General features: G+C 33.7%; 1 protein-coding gene across 1 annotated transcript in view; it reads left to right on the forward strand.

Annotated features, from left to right (window-relative positions):
• LOC134536949 (hemocyte protein-glutamine gamma-glutamyltransferase-like) overlaps positions 1-18,431 on the forward strand; it is a 53,888-nt gene that overhangs the window by 23,727 nt on the left and 11,730 nt on the right. The window contains exons 7-9 of the mRNA XM_063377063.1: positions 5,787-5,910; positions 7,411-7,571; positions 9,202-9,338. Coding sequence (XP_063233133.1) covers positions 5,787-5,910; positions 7,411-7,571; positions 9,202-9,338 — 422 coding nt within the window. The remainder of the gene's footprint in view (positions 1-5,786; positions 5,911-7,410; positions 7,572-9,201; positions 9,339-18,431) is intronic.

The following is an 18,431-nucleotide window of genomic DNA, read 5'->3' on the forward strand; positions in this document are numbered from 1 at the left end:
AATTCTTAAGTTGCGCAACGACTGTTAAACAGTTGACTCGTGAGGAACAGGCTAGAACAAAAAAAAAATTGAATTTTTGTAGTGTTGTATTACAGAATGATTTGTGTGGTATACAATGTTCCAAACCAAGCACTAATCACCAAACATATTTCTTTCCTGGATCAAACCATAATTCTGCACAATCAAATTGAAGTGATGTTTGGTAAACCATATCCGTTGAAGGACCAAGAGAAGAAATGTCTTTTCAAGACTATGGACACTATCATTTACAGTTATGACGATGTAAAGTAGTCGGTTAAACACAGTATCGAGCAAATCTGTCGGGAAGAGGAAGACTATGTCAGTAATGGATCTGGCTGGTCTCTATTTTCAGTTAAACGATTTTGGTTTAGAATTAGTCAATTCAAGCCAACGAAGAACTATTTTTTTAGATTGCTAACATTCGCAAGTGTCCCTGTAGTAGAGTAGAATTTAGGTAATAATTTTTTTTTGTTTTTAATATTGTTGTTTTCCTCGAACGTGTCTTTAATGTTATTTTTAATTAAATTTTCTTTACTGCATTGGTCAAGGATCTAAGTAAGGATGGATATCGATCCAAAAAATTAATATATTAAAGAGTTTAATTGGTGATTTTTAGAATTTTACCCGAATTTCTAGCTAAAAAAATTTCAGATTTTCAAAATGGTGTCCAAGACAGCTGGCAAGATGGCTGATGCCACGGTACACTATTGCACTCTAAGGATAAAAATTAAACTAATATGGCAAAAGCCCCTTCTAGCAGACGAAAACAATATGTCGATTCCATGATGACAGCCTCCAGCAGACGAAAACCACTTAGCCGCCATGACATAAAACTAGCCGCTGAAATATCTGCCTTTCATTAGTGGTGGAAAATCAGTGTGCCGGTGGCTTATGTGGAGAAAAGAGCCACCGCTAATTTTAATCGAACGACTTCATCGGGTCTCCGTCTTGTTCGTTTTTTATTAAAACTTTATATGATATTTTTTTTGAATTTTCAATTTTTTCCCGAATTTCCAGCATAACAAATATGTATTTCCAGGATGATGGATGTGACGTCACTATTCAAAATGACAGAAGATTCTAGAATCCAAGATGGAGGGTGTGACGTAAAAAAAAATTCTTTAAATTTTTTTAATATTGTAAATAAGAATTTTATAATTTTTATACTAATAAATAACAATTTTACTCTCGCCGGTGATCGAACCGAGGTCCTATATTAACCCTTAAATTGACAGTGTATCCTGTAAGATACACCTCAAATGAAAAAAATCATGTTCCTACAAGATGGCTTCCTTCGTCTTCCTTTATGCACTGTTGTGTGCCATTATGTGTGTAGTGTGGTTTCTGATTAGTGCTGCCATCTAGCGAGTGTTATTGTAACTTGAAAAGCCTGCAGTGTCAACATGGCCGCTAGGAGCTTTGTTGTTAGTGAAAATAAGGTAAGAAATCTAGCTGTTTTGCTATGAAAAAAAATTGTTGCATGTTTATATGCACAAAATTGTTTTTTGTAATGATTATGAGTTCGGTATCTGGTATTACGAATTAGAATAATTGTGCCAATGGTTTTATATGACTGTAAAATTTTTATGTATCTCAAAAGATACACTGCCAATACCCCTAAAAGAATAGATTTTTGGCTTGTGTATCCTCTAAGATACAATGCCAAGTACTCACAAATTTGATTTTTCTTACATATGTATCTTACTAGACACAATGCCAATTTCTCTCAAATATGATTTCTCTGAATTTTCAGTTGTAACATGCAGTTGGTACAGAAGAAAGTGTCCCAGTCAACAACTTCACAATTACCGTAAATGTTCAGACACTAGTGCACTATTTTTTGTCTTTCTTCAGTGATGATTTGATAACTACTATAGTAGAAAATACCAATTCATATTCTACACAAGTCACCGGCAAAAGTGTCAACACAACTCACAATGAAATTAAAGATTTCTTAGCAATATTGCTAAGAATAGGTATTGTGGACATGCCTGCATACACAAACTACTGGTCTGAAGCTATGAGCTTTGAACATGTATCAAGTGTGATGCCCCTGAAACAATTTCAGGCTCTAAGACGATACCTGTATTTCGCAAACAATGAAGAAATGAATGACGATAGTTTCAATAAAGTGCAGCCTGTCTTGGAAATTGTTCGTTAGAACTGTATCAGACTGGAAAGTGAGAAGAGGCACTCCATAGACGAAATGATGATACCCTACAAGGGTACCAAAGCTGGCTCCCGACGACAATACGTAAAAAACAAGCCCAAGAAATGGGGTTACAAGATGTTTGTTCGGTCAGGTGTTTCAGGAATTGTATATGATTTTTTGATGTATGGTGGGGAGGATACATTCCGTGGGTATTAATTTACCACAGAGGAAGAACAACTTGGAATGAGTGTGAAAGTGGGTGTAGCATTGTACAAATCAATTCGAAATCCACAGTGTCAAATAGTTTACTTTGATAACTTTTTCTGCTCACTTGAACTAATTCTGTGGCTCAGAGATGAGTATGGCATATTTAGTTTGGGTACTTTGCGGGCAAACCGTTTACGGGGGTGCCCACTGAAAGCTGATAAACAGCTTGCTAAATCTGGCCGTGGTTCGTATGATCAGAAAGTAGAAGATGACAAGAAAATTGCTATTATCAAATGGTAAGACAACAGGGCAGTAGTCTTGGCAAGTTCATATGTGGCATCTGAGCCTGTAACCACAATCAAGCGGTACAGCAAAGCAGAGAAGAAGAGAGTAGATGTATGTTGTTCTGAAATCGTAAAACACTAAACACACATATGGGTGGCGTAGACTTATCAGATATGCTAGTAGCTCTATACAGGACTGGGATCAAAACACGTCGATGGTACATGGAAATCTTCTCCCAAATTTTAGACATCTGTGTAAATAATGCGTGGTTACTATATGGAAGAGAATGCACACTAAAGAACACTCCTTCAGATCTCACCCTGAAACAGTTTCGACTACGAGTAGCTGATGGATTACAACTTCATGGGAAACTTAGGCAAGGACGACCAAGCAGTCAAGAGTTAGGAGAACAGCAGCCTAAAAAAATTCGTAAACCTGTTACTACACGACCAGGAGAAGACATCAGATATGATATGGTTGGTCACTTTCCTGTGTTCACAAGTAAAGGGAGGTGCAAACTTTGCATGAAAGGCCAGACAAGTGTTATATGTCATAAGTGCAATCAGAGACTATGTTTTGTCGAACATCGTAACTGCTTTCTGGAATTTCATTTTTAAAAAGTGAGTTTTTTTATCTCTATAAAACTTTACAACATTTGTGCTTTGGATGGATGACATTTTTCAGACTATTAAATTATGAACAGTTTTCAAGACAAGAAGTGATATGGTTTCGTTGCAGGTACATTACTTAGTACTTGAATGGATGTGACATTTTTGAGAATTGCATAAACATTAGTTTCAGGTTAATGAATCTGACATGTGTAAAATATCACAACATATTTTATTTGTACAACATGAATGGTTCATAGAATAAGGTGATTTGAAAAATCTGGATGAGACATTATTGTGTCAAAAAAAGTTGTACCTGCATAAAAATAGTAATAGTATTGTGTTTATTGTTTTGTTTCTGAATTTTTCTACATCAGGTAACATATACACTTCAGTAATAAATTAAGTCCTGCAAGTTGTTACCTGTTATGTATGCTGATAATGTTTCCAGCAAGTTGGCATTGTTTCTTTGTGGATACAGCCCTTCAAAAACTTAAATTGTTAGCAAACTGGCAATGTATCTTGACAGATACAACTAAAATCCAATAACTCCTGAAACTCAATATTTTTTCTATTATTTTTTAACATCACCTGATGATAGTGTTCATCCATTAAAGTAGCAAAAAAATTTTTTTCATAACATTTTTTTCCTTGCCAATTTAAGGATTAAGTAACTACACATTTGAATTAAACAATTTTACTTTTATATTATTTTGGGAATTTTGTCCGAATATCTAGCTAAATAATTACAGAATTTTAAGTTAACGGTCAATGTCAATGCCATGTCATCGGTGGCTTAGGATTCTAAAGCCACTTTAAGGAACTTTGGTGATTTGTAAGGTATTTCGAATTTTAGAATTTTTGAAATTTTGAAGACTAAAGCGAGAAATTTTCCCTCAAAAAAAGAATATTTCCGGTGAATAAGGATTTGTAAGAATTTTGAGTCATTTTTGAGGGATTTTGAGGAAATTGGACACCGTGACGTCATTAAACCCCATCCTCAATCCTCAAACAGTAACCGGGTGCCGGAACCCTTTTTATATACAACTGTAAATGTTTACAAAGTAGGTCACTACATTAGAGTATTTAAGAAAAGTTTTTTATATTAATTTTGTTGTTATTTCTGTTATCTTAAGCACACCACAATTCATACGGAATTACATGAAAACCTCTCCTCAGTCTCCACAAGTTGTGGTGTCATGTGATTACACGCGCCCATTTTTTCCCTGCGTACGTTTATTTGATGAACCAAATTATATACCTTCTTATAAGTTATAGAACACTGAAGCAAAAAAAAATAATCTGGTTATTCGCCTATGCATCTCGTGCGTGCATTTATTGCATGACATTGAATATTTGTATTGTTTGCAGTATGCTTACAACTTTCCACACAAGAAGGAATATTTCCTAATTCCAAGATAGTGTGGTCCAAAACAGGGCATTGAAAGATTTCCTTGTGCACTTTGCACACAATACAGAACAGATCCATAGGTGCACCATGTCAACAATTCTCTCTTCAATATGGCGCCTTTTCTGAATAAAGTATGTGCTCTCTAGCGAATGTCACTCCTAATACAAATATGTGACAATGGCGCTCTCTACGATAAACGTTTTGAATTTTAAATGTGGCGTCCTCTGACAGCAACATTTAGAATTACAGATGGCACCCTCTACCAGATACGTTTTGAAATTTAAAGTTGGCGACCTTTGCAGATGATACTAACAATAAACCTTCATAATATTATTTGGAATTTGAATTCATATATTCCTTATTTCTTTCTTTAATCCCCAACTAGTCTCTTAGTCTAGTGGCTAAGGTCTCTGCCAAGCCACTGCACTCTAGATGTTTGTACAAAATAAAATTTATTGGTGACATAGGCGACACCTACCTCCAAGTTTCGGAACAATGATCGAGGACGACAGCAGACGAAGAGGATGGCAGAGCACTGCAGGTGACAAAACAGTATTCTTGACGAGTTATTTCAACATTCACATTCCATACCTACACTCTTACCACTATATGATTACAGTATAAATATAAATGATAAAGCAGAAGAAATTTCTAATACAAATTGGTTTCTGAAGCCTACATATAATTTGAAAATTAAAGACTGAAAATTAAAAAGGCCTAATTTAAAAAGTCAAACGACAAATTTGGATAGGACGAAGTCACCCTATATGGCCACCGGGGTCGAGGTCATCCAAGATGGCGGCCGTGACATCACAAATCCAATATGTCGGGTCCAAGATAGCCGACGGATCCTTGATAGTGCCCTTTCCCAGAATTGGCCTTTCATATCTACAATCTTCCTTTTTATATACCTCAAAAGCTGTACCACTTATTGTGTCCTCTGTCTCAATAAACAGAATCTAGCCAGACGTGTGCACTAAAATAGTTTATTTTAAATATTCTGATCACGTGAAAAGAATACTATTCGTACGTATCATAGCGTCACAAGCTAATGTTTTTAATACTCTTGTTGCATAACATTTTCAAATGTTTACTTTTATAGAACAAATCAAGTGAAGTTCGAACTATCAAGGCTGCGGTTTCAGCAGCCACTATTTTCTACACAGGCATCAAAGATAAGCTGGTGAAAAAGGCAACTGGAACGTTCAAGATAATGCCGAACAAAAGTAAGTCTAATTTTCTCCATAGGTATAATACTTACATTCTTGAAAATGCAAAATTTTTAAGAGAAAGTCTGCTTATTTATTATTTGGGCTCATTTTACGATGACATCCATACTAATCTTATAAACGCAAAACTGATTTTGTTGGTTTGTCCTTTTTCCAAGCAGAAATTGAGCAACTGATCGACATGGTTTTTTTCATAGAGATAGTTTATGGGCCGGAGAGTGACATATGCTACATTTCATCCCGGAAAAATGCACGGATCCGGTAGGATAGATATGGAGCAATGTGTGAGTTCCCGTTTGTTTGTTTCTCATACAAATCTATAGTTTTTCTACGATCTCTATGAGATTCTGCACACCTGACCTTTGAAACCCCATGAATGTCACTGTTTAGGTGGGATTTCGAGAGAAATATCCCTTGAAGCATAATTTAATTATTCTTGATGAAATTTCGCCATTGCATTGTTTATACTTTCTTCATCTCTATGGCAACGGGCTTTTGCATTGTTGATGCCTTCTGCGTATCCATAGCGACGGCGTTTGTGACGGCAGTAGCGTACCCACGAGTATGGGCATGTATAATGATCAGAGTAAGAGTGTTTTCCCTGTTGAATGCCTTAGCGCAGCACGGGTACTTCAGACTATAAAGAATAAATTTTGAAACTGAAATTGCTTAATTTTGTATATAATTAATGTTTCAGGCTTTTATGAAATTATATTTATTTAATGAAGCGAGGTTTTAGTAATTCGTATCATCCCAAAATTGTTTACAACCATTATAATCATAATAAAAATAATTTCCATCATTATAAACGTAATTATCATTGTTAAATTTTATTTAGTAATCATTATTTTTGATCTGTATTATTGTTTTAAACAAAAACTTAATTAATTAATTAAAGTATAAGGTCTTAAAAATAAAAGTTTTCGGGTCATGTAACAAAGAATTGAATGTGAACTTCACATCTTTACCATAACAAACATTTTTTATAAAAACTCAATATGGTATTAAAATAATTTTCAACTGAACATTTTAATTAATTTAAAATATATGAATTATAAATAAAAACTCAAAATATCAATGAAAATTCCTTTTTGAATTTGTCATATTCCATTAATAGAGATTTTCTTACTGTCTAACCAAAATTATTTAATAAGCTTATTGAAAACTACTTTACACGTTTCCGGAAAAGAATTTTCAAAGAATTTTTTTAGACATAATGAGCCACATTTATTTCATGTTTGCGTTAGAATGAGTGTAACTATAGGACATAGTTTATTTTGTATTTTTAATGTATGATATTTACTTCATTAATCTCACACGTTTAAAATTAAATTTCAAAACGGAAGGCTGAACCTAATAGTTTAGTTTCAATTTTAACTATGTATGTGTTTGTTTTGTAAGTACACAACATTGCGCCGTTTGTATCACCAGATTCACTATTTAGTGGAATCTCTAAAGTCCTTTTTATACATAATATTTTACGTTATTGTTTGGCAGAAGATAAATTGCAACTAATAGTGGATGCAGGAGAATACATGGACAAGCTGGTGGAATACTGTCTTATCAAGATTTATGCCATAGCCACAGTAGAAGAAACAAACGAAACGTGGGCAGATGAAGATGATTTTGATGTCCAGAAACCGAAACTAGACATTCAGGTATGTCACCTACTTTATGAATAACACTTTAACACAACATAATTAGTGAAGAAAAGTTAAGTTTACAACAGTTACACTATGAAAATATAATATATTTTTTTTTAATTTTACAGCAAAAAAGTTTTCTTCTTTTACCAAAGAAGAATTTTAACTTGTAACATACTCATAATTGGAAAGTATAAAATACTCAGGAGCATTTCGTGTGGAGTCCATTGCTCTTATATAAGAATTTTTATTATTATTATTTTAGATGTATTAAATATTCTCAAATAGATGTAGTTTAACATAATTCATTCGAAATAGCAAATATGAAACAATTTCACACCATTATTAACTAGTTAATTTTATTTGGTGTAAATAATTCCTCGTTCATCAAGTTTTTTCCGAGAAAATACAATGTGATATATATATATATATATATATATATATATATATATATATATATATATATATATATATATATGTATGTGTGTGTGTGTGTGTGTGTGTGTGTGTGTAGGCTCTCACGTGACTAAAGACACTGTGCCATATATTTTTTAATGATTGGGCCGAGAATCTTTATTTTATTTCAAATAACCTTGCTAAATAACAAAGCTATTTATTTATAAATGATCGTTTAGTCTTCGATAAAAATATTAAATATTAGGCTTTCAAAAACGTAGTTACGAAATAGCTTTGCTATTTAGCAGAGTTATGTGAAATGAAATAAAGATTATAGACCCAATCATTTCAAAAAATATGTCACAGTGTCTTGTGTCACGTGAGAGCCTATACAAATGATTTCGTTAGGTGTTTAATCTCAAAAGTTCATATTACGGCAAGGCGTTACAAAATACAATTTAAATAATAATATATTTAAAAATAAAGAAGCCATTTTGGTCTATTTATGCAATACAATGAGCATTTCCATGGTAAAATATATTTTACAAAACAGCATACATGCATTACACAACTGGTTTAATTTTATTAGGCAAAATGTATAGTAAAGTTGTGATACCTATTAAAGAATGCACCAAATTAATATGAATTTTTTTCGGAACCATAAAACGAAAAACTAATAATAAATTATTAAATTTTAAGATTTTTACTTACTATATTGAAACAATATCAAATTCAAATTTAAATTTATAAATAACATTTTAAAGTTTGTTTAACATTTTAAATAGCTTTCAAAAATGTATTCCATTATTACAATGACAAACAAAAAACAATTAAACTTTAAAGCTATTCTATAAGCATAATAATAACTATTATTATTTTGAATAATGAAGAAATTTGTAAGTAATTGGTACGTAAATATAAAAAGAATAACCTTGAATACCATTTGAATGTGACAAACATTAACTTATGAATTTTTTATGAAAGTAAAACACTCAATTTATTTAAGAGTAAAATTATTTTAATTATTTAAAGTCTTGTCTCAATTAAAGTATTTTATTTAGATAAATATGATAAATAATATCTGATGAAACAGTAACCTTACATAGCTCTTCACGCTTGTTTAATGTTTTACGCAGTTTTGTTTTAGTTTTTTTTTTAAATTTTACTATACGCTTTATAACCTAAGGATTCATGTCAGAGAGCAGGTATGTGTAAGAAAGTTCATAAGCTGTAATATTTATTTTTACAGGTGACAAAGGAAATAACAGCAAATGAACCAGGAACTGTTATCTTTAGCTTCACCAACCCTCTGAAAAAAATTCTGACAAAATGTTTTTTCAAGTATGAAAGTCCAGGCGTCACCAAGCCACAGTCAATCCCATACAGGTAAGGATAGGTAAATTGTCGTTATACCACTAAATGTATTAGATGTTTAGATAATACAAGTGTAGTTTGGTCGGTCCGGAGACTGTAATCGGAGTGTGGTATCGGTGGCGGGGTCCGCCATCTTAGATTGTGACGTAACGGTGGCCATTTTGTATGACCTTAAACTTTGGCTGTAACCTACAAAATTTGCCAAAATTTGCCACAAATGGCCAAAATTTCTAGTTTTTAGGAATAAATTCTGCCAAAAAATCTAAAAGAAAAATTGAAAGAAAATATATTTTTGAAAAATAAACGGCCTTTGAAGATACCAAAATTCCTCAAAGCGGTTTAAATTACACGTAGTCTAGCCACCCTAAGCAACCGAAGTCATGTCCGCCATCTTGTTGTCTGCTGGAAACCACCATTTTTAATTGTGGCGTCAAAGTTGCAATTTTCGTTACGGCAGCCATCTTAAAAATTCGAAATTTTTATCAAAAAATTGGGATTTTTTTTAAATTAAACATATTATTAAATACACTTTTAATTTAACATGATTCAGGCATTTTATAAATATAACGTCACGACTGTCATTTAGAAAATTCGCAATTATTATTTAAAAAATCTGAAAAAATAAAATATAACAAAAAATAATTTAAATTATTTTTTTTTAAATTTTAATTTAAACGCACTTAAATCATTGAGTCCTCGTTTGAACTCGGTAAGAGCTTCCTCCACGGAAGCCACAGACATACTGACCTCGGCTCTATGTCAGTTCCCCGACCTCGTCATAACCCCGACCGTTTCCCCTGCACTGCTTTGACCTCCCTCCACGATACCTCCTGGCAGCCCTTGGTCCGCCCTGCAGAAACATCACTGTTCCCATTGGCAGTGGCCAAATACTCTCCCATTGGCTGAGGGGGGGTGGGGGACCCGAGGGGTGGGGGGGGGGGGGGGTGGACCGAGGGGTGGGTGGGACCCGCACGGTGGTTGGGACTCGAATGCGGAGTGCTCGGGCGAACTGGGTATTAGGCGCTCATAACTGTGTGGGAGGTGAAGGAAACTTCCTGCGGCATTACAAATGCATTCATATGGTCTTTGATCATTGGTCTTTTATTTGAAATATTTACTGCATTCCACTTAAAATATGATGCTGTATGAAAAATAATATCTGCGTAATTCGCACTTGTTTGTATCAAATACTAGTGTTCTCTCACCAGTCAATTATATTTGTGCTTACGTGCTTGATTTTTCATGATAATATATATTTTTTTAAGTGCCGCAACTATTGGTGAAAACTTACGGGTAAATAAGTTACGAGATAATACAGTAACATACGTACTTAAAAGTGTTCAGGTTATTTATTCCCGGCAATTTATTTTGCGTGAAAATGTTTTGGTTATATTTTGTAACAATTAAATACGTATCATTCTTTTACTTGACAACAAGCTCTATTTCTATCATATAAATATCTTCTAAATCCAAATAAACATCTCTAATATGACCAAAAAATCTAATGAAGACAACTATTTTGTTTACTGCATGAATTAGTTTCATAAAAATTGGAAATCTACTCTGTGGTTGATCATTCTATTTAGGAAAAGAGCTCAACACGTTTTGGAAATGTATTAGCCAAAATAATTAAACTTTGTATTAGTGTTTATGAAATATTTTGTCAAAGTTATCAGTTTTCAAATTTATTTTGTGTATGATTTCACGACAATAAAAATTATTTAAAATAAAGCGCTAAGATTTAAATGCATGATTCCTTTTTAAAGTTTCCTCTGTTTGCTCTACTATAAAGAAATTTTTAACAAATTCCCCTAAAGATTTGAAACCACAAATTTAGAAGTATTACACAACACTCAGAACTGGACAATTAATAAGCTGCTGTATTGACAATAAAAAATATGTTTGTGACATCGATTCTTTCCAACTGAACAAAACTGAACCATTAAAATATCAAGTCATAATTACAGAAAGAAAAAAAAACTGTTTGCATTATTTTAACGTTTAATGAATTATATGTTTATTTTAAGTAATGATTGGCGTCTTTTTGTGGTAGGCCTACGTGTTTTTTTTGTTGCCTTGTTAGGTAGATCTTAAAGAAGTACTACCTATTGTAGCCGTTAGCATGGTGCGACTTCCGGAAAATTTTTGTAATGCTTTACATTTTAGGGTCCATAGACCCCAAAACAATAGTCATCCCAAAAGTTTATATAGCCTTTATATTTATATATATCTATATATTTACAATTCAAACTTTTATAGTCATGCTAACTTTCATAATTTTGCACAAATCACTTTCAAACTGATAAATGAAATCTATTAATAGGAAATCTCGGTCGAGTTCGTTAATGGGCGATATCCGACCAAATGGGTAGAGATGGCTAAGGTTTTAAGAAAAACAGAAAAATCGAAATAACTCCCAAATATGATTAGTATCACATCTGTTTGAACGTTTAATAAATGTTATGAGTAATACCAATTTTTTTTATCTTAGATAACTTTTTGTACAATCAATCATAACTGCAAGCGGTGAAAAAATCTGGGTTGTCAAAAGAAATCATAACGCCCACAGTAGGAATAATATCAAATCCATTCAAATTGTGTATAAATCCTTTAATTTTTATCTAAAACTTTTGTCGAAAAAAACTTTTGATGAGACGAACCATTGGTGAAAGGTGTGGAAAAAACAGGGTTTGAAAATTTAAAGATAATAATAATTTCCGTACTATGTACGTTATTGAGTCCTAATCTTTTTTATAGAAAGAGTATTAATTTTATCTACAATTTTTGTTTGAAATAATTTTTTGTACGACCAACCATTATTGCAAGGGGTGGAAAAAATGGGGGGGGGGGGGGGGGTTGAAAAACAAAAAATTCCATATCTTCCTCAGTAGGCACACTATCAATTCCGTTAGAATTGTGTACAAATCGTTATATTTTATCTAAAACCTTTGGTCCAAAATAATTTTTTTATAAGATGAACTCGGCGCAAGGGAAAAAAAATGTTGTGCGATTAAAAACAAATTAATAATTTCTGTACTATGATCACTATCCAATCTGTTCTTATTTATTTAAATATAGTAAATATTAGATACAAGATACCTCTAAAAAAATTTCAATTAAGAAACTATTGTGAATATTTAAAATGTCTCTCAGCGGATATTGATGATTTTTCTGGTAATGTTGTTAAAATGAATATAAGTCACTTTTGTTCCAACATAAAGAAATATAAACGTCGAAATCTACCTGCTCCTGTAGGCTGCGCCGAAAGGGATTTTTTTCATGTGTTATGTGTCAACCTTGTTCAAACAACTAGGCTTATATATATGTGTGTGACTATATATATATCTTATATATAAAATTCTCGTGTCACAGTTTTCGTTGCCATACTCCTCCGAAACGGCTTGACCGATTTTGATGAAATTTTTTGTGCTTATCCGGTATCTATGAGAATCGGCCAACATCTATTTTTCATCCCCCTAAATGTTAGGGGTAGTCCACCCCTACATTTTTTTTTATTTCCAGTTTTTGGTAGGAAATCACCATGGCAACGGCTGTTGCTTTGTTGATGCTTCATTCGTCTCTATGGCAACGGCTATTTCATTGTTAGTGCAGTCCTCATCACCGTTGAAATTTTGCAAGTGGTAGTGGGAGGGGGAGGTGTGGTGGTAGTGGGAGGGGGAGGTGTGGTGGTAGTGGGGGGTGGAGGGGGAGGTGTGGTGGTAGTGGGAAGGGGAGGTGTGGTGGTAGTGGGAGGGGGAGGTGTGGTGGTAGTGGGGGGTGGAGGGGGAGGTGTGGTGGTAGTGGGAAGGGGAGGTGTGGCGGGAGTGGGAGGGGGAGGTGTGGTGGTAGTGGGGGGTGGAGGGGGAGGTGTGGTTGTATTGGGAAGGGGAGGTGTGGCGGGAGTGGGAGGGGGAGGTGTGGCGGTAGTGGGCAGGGGTAAGGGGAGGGTGGGAGAGGGACCGCCGACGCCGAGCAGATTTTTTCGCGAAATATGCCTGCCCCTAATGTTCCTTATGTTACGCAGGATGACATTTTCCGAAAATTAGATCTAATGGGTGGTTAAAACCAGGCAACAGTGGGTACTTTGTCTGCATGAGAACAGTATTTTGCATTGTTCATGCCTTCTGCGTCTCCATGGCAACGGGCATCGCGCGGCAGTGGCGTACCCACAACGAGGGGCATGTATTATGAGCGGCGCAAGAGTGATCTGCCTGTAGACTGCCGTAGCGAAGTACGGGTACATCAGTTGTACGTTGCGTGCACGAGTCGGGTAACCATCGGTGCTATTCATTTTCTCTCCGGTACATTATACAGCATTGTAATAAATTTTCACTGAATTTTTTTTTTATTTACCATTACTATAAATGGGAGATGTGGCTTAATTTTTTTCCATTAGTACCTATAGCCGTGCGAAGCCGGGTCGGGCAGCTAGTATATATATATATATATATATATATATATATATATATATATATATATATATATATATATAAATCACAGCCAATGAAGCAAATTGACGCAGTTTTAAAAATCTGGATAGTTTTATAAGTCACTATAGGCAAAACAAATGGTAGTTTTCACTTGCAGGTCATGACATATCTTTTAACACACCTGATTGTTATTGATGAGTTTTTCGTCTCGTATGACCTCATTTTGATGAAACGTTACCCACCCAGATTAAAAATTTAGTTAGCCTATATAAAAATAGAAGTTCAACGAAATTTGTATTTTAGTAAATGGAATATTAATTTTATTAAAACTGTAATCGGTAAGTCACAATATTCTCATTTTAAGACATCTATAAAGAGAATATGGACATAAAAAGGGATTTAAAATAGAAACGGTAAAAAAACCAATGAAATGTGATGGGTGTGAAAGAGGTCTGAAAGGATAATCCAATTAATTGAATACAGTTTTAGGTAGATATTGAATAAAGACTTGCTATTGTAGCCGTTACCACTGTACTTCTTTAGGAAAATGTTTATGTAGTTTTTCTTTTATTTGTCCGTCGACTGTTGTTGCCACCGTATAAATTAATTGTTTACCCAAGTCATTGCTTATAATTTACTCACATACAATAAAATATACTTTCACAACGAGCCTTCGGCAACATTTTCACGGAAAGTATTAATGAATATAAAATTTCATTCGAAACGACGGCACTTTTATTAGCGAAATGTACTGCAAACTTAGTTTTTTTTTTTGTTCTTCAAACGTCATACTGCTACGGCAAAAAGAAAATAAAATCACTACCTACAGTATTGTTACGAACTAATGTGGGGAGAATCTTCTGGATCTCAGAGAAAAAAAATTAAGAATGAAAACCAGCAATTTGAATTACAAATTTTATTATTTAATTTTTTTTTCTTATTTCGTCTTTTAAGCGTGGGGAAAAGGGTTCAGTTATGTTTAATCATAAAACGTTATATCTCTATAAAAATAATGCTGGATGTAAGCTTTTTATTAGTATGATTTTATTAATACTCATAAAATGTGCTAGCAAAGACGCGGGTTATTAGCTAGTCCCTGAATAATACCAAGAATAATAATGAGTCTCGCAATGTCGCGCTGGCCGTGAGAGCTTAGAACCGTTCCAGTGTAAACCCCCTGCGAAACTCGGTCCACTCTAGTGAACCAACCTGTTTAGATGGACTCTCAATCAATACACTGTCTTAGAGCTTAAAGAATACGCAAAAATATTTATACCGAAATTTTTCACATTGGGCTCTTCAGTTCGTTGCAAATCTTATTTTTAGCTGTTAGGGTGGTAGAGATTAAATATAAAACTCCCTTTATAAATAATTTGAATCAAATCTTATCCTTAATCTAAACACACGAAATATTTTTAACATAAATATGTTAAATAGCGTTTATACATTATTCCGATTGGTTATTGGAAAAATTATTTTAAAACTGCATAAATGGGAAGCATTTTAAGGGACTGCTTTAAGTCGCTGTTATATAGAACTTAATTGCATGTTTTCGGTGATACGCACAAGGTCTATAACAGTAACTAACGGTATGTTATTATTGTTATTAAGCATAGTCAACTGTACCAATGTGAAAAATTTCATATTTGCACAAATTTTACACAGGTATGTCCTTTTTATTTCTTTGTTTCCTGGGCATAGCTGTTTTGAGCGGCAAGAAACAGGCGCGGCGCTGGATGGTTTATTTCTTAGATTCCCTGTAAATCTTAACTTGACATTAACAGTGACCATGACCTGTCCGTGTATTTTTGTTCAGATATTCGTTCCCTTGCCGAGAGTTAGGCTAATCCCACCCTTGCCTTCATTTTTCGGCTACTTGGGGCTGCCACTGTCGATTTCTACCTCACCTCGCAGCGCAAATTTTTTTCTATCTTCAATGACTCATTTGCATTAATTGATGTTGGATGTTCTGATGTGTAACATGATAGCTCTCAGTATAAGTTACGGCTGTGTTGGCCTGTGGAATGTTTAGAGGCAGGTCATTAATATAGACCAAAATGTTAAAAACTTTACTAGTGAAATTATGTATAGCATTTAATGTTGATTTATGTTATTGAAAACCATATTGATTATTGTTCAAAATATTGCAGTCTCTGAAGAAAAGTGATAGTCTATTGTAAAGTACTTTTTAAAAGATTTTGGCAAAAATGGGTAGTAAACTAATAGGTTTATAGTTTGCTGCATCTGTTGTAATTCCTTTTTTTATAGACAGGGAATACTTTTGCTTTTTTCAAACAGTATGGTACAATACCTTCCAGAAAAACTTCATTCATTAGTTTTGATATTGGCTTATCAATGTGATGTCCAACAACTTTTATCATTTTGTTCGATATGCCATAATAGGTATCTGAAGGATTTGAGTTTTTTAATTGTTTTATAAATTTTATTATTTCTTTTGCTGATGTTGGGTATAAGTTAATGGTCTTATTGTTAGAGGGACAATGATGTTTCAGACTTTGAATAGCTTCTGTTATTTGTCTGTTTTGTGTTGAATTTAGTGTATCAGCAATATTAGTGAAAAACATATTGAATTCTGAAGCAATCTGCTCACTGTCCTGTATTACTTTGCCATTTATTTCTAGTTTATTGATTTCTTTTGCCAGTTTAGTGTCCCTATCTAGTTCAGAATTGATTATTTTCCATGTGGTGGTCATTTTATTTTCACTTAGATCTATCCTGTTCTGTAAATACATCATCTTACCCTGTCGTATGACACTCCAATAAATTTTTTTTGTAGTTCTTGTAATACTGCTGAAAATGTGTGGTCTGACTATAGGTTTTACTTAATAAATGTAAGCTCTTTAGCTTTTTACTGGATGTAATTATTCCCTTGGTTAGCCATGGTTTGGGTTTTTGGTCAGTTGTAACGTGTTTAAACGGAAATGATGCATTTAAGATGATTGTCAATTTTTGTTATGAATTTAAATTTTTGTTCAATGGTTGTCATTTCATCGATATACATCCTTATCCAAAATATTTAAGAACAATGTTTTATTGTGCCTATTAATGCGCCTATATTTTATTTTAGTTTACCTAACAGGTAGATGTAATTTATGCACTTTAACTATCTGAGCCATATGATCTGAGAGTCCATAGTCAACTACATTATTTGTAAGGTATTTTGGGTCAAGGTTGGTAATGAAATAGTCTCTTGCAGAACTGGATTGTTTAGTGATTCTGGTGTGCTTATTAACTATGTTATGTAAGTTATATGAATTAAGGATGTTCACTAGTTTTCTTTTTGCATTAGTATCTTTTAAGAAGTCAATTTTTAGGTCACCACAGAGTATTCGTGTGTTTTCCATGCTTTTTTTATTATTTTATCCATTTGTTTAAAAAATGAATCAATGTCTCCGTCAGGTGGCCTATAAATACATAATATAATACATCTGTCAAATGCAAGTTTGATTTCAATATAGATACAACTACCTCCATTTATAAGTTTAGTTCGACAGTAATTGGAAATCATGGTGTAATTTGGTATTGGGTAAAACGTAATTTCTTCATTATTTAACCAATGTTTAATAAAGCATGTAATATTTGGAGTAGTTGCTTCACTTTTTAACAGTGTAGTGTTAAATAACAAATCGAGATCAGTGAGTTTGTTTCTCAGTGAATGAATATTCTGGTGCAAGATGAGAAGTATATTTTTGTTAGAAGCATGGTGTTTGTCTTGTTTATTGAGAATATTATCTTTAGTTTGTGTACCATATGTATTGCTATTCCTAGATATTAAATTCCGGGACTTTACATTAATACTTCTGTTATCCGGAAAAAAACATTATTACCATTGTCAGTACTTATAGGTAGTGTGAATACATTCTCACCAAAATCAACTGTACAAGTACTTGTGTTTCAGTTTGAGAACCGAGCTTTACTGTATTTATTATTTATTAGTTTGGTTCCATTCTCTATTTCCCCGTGTACAGTAAAGCCTAAAGGAATAATCTCGGATATACACTCTCCACCTGACATTGTTTTGTTATAGCTATGGATTAAAGTAGTCAGTTTCTGTTTCCCTTCGCGGTTCAAGTGCAATCCATGCCTGGTAAATAATTTCCTAGCTAACGTACTAGTTTCTATAACTTGAACATTTTAAAACATATTACAAACATTGTTGATTCTCCTATTTGTGTCCTTTACTGCTACATTAACACACGACCAAGTTGGTTGATCGTGACGGAGAAGGGGGGGGGGGGGGGTAGTTCTGTAACAATCACATTTGTTTCACTAAAAAGTTTCTGTTTTTGTTTCAGCACATTAATAACTTTATCACCTTCATTTTTTGAAACATCATTGGATCCACCAATGATTACAGCTGAATCGTTATGACCAAGTTTTTTTACTCACGTTTTCACTTTTTTCCAGGACGGTTTGTATACTTGCACCAGGTTTAATCATACCAAATACACATTTTTCAGGCATCACATTACTCAACACAACACAACTATGTTACCTGACTTTTTGTGTTTCACTGAACCGCGTTTGATTGTGTGGTCTTGTTTGGTAGCCTCTTCTGCCCTGTTGTTCAGAGCATTAAACTTATTTGATACACAAATGGAAAAATCACACGGTAAAGTTGTCTTGCTGAACTTCCGCTTACGCACCACTTGCG

Source organism: Bacillus rossius, chromosome 1, assembly GCF_032445375.1.
Source record: "Bacillus rossius redtenbacheri isolate Brsri chromosome 1, Brsri_v3, whole genome shotgun sequence".
Classification (NCBI taxonomy): domain Eukaryota; kingdom Metazoa; phylum Arthropoda; class Insecta; order Phasmatodea; family Bacillidae; genus Bacillus; species Bacillus rossius.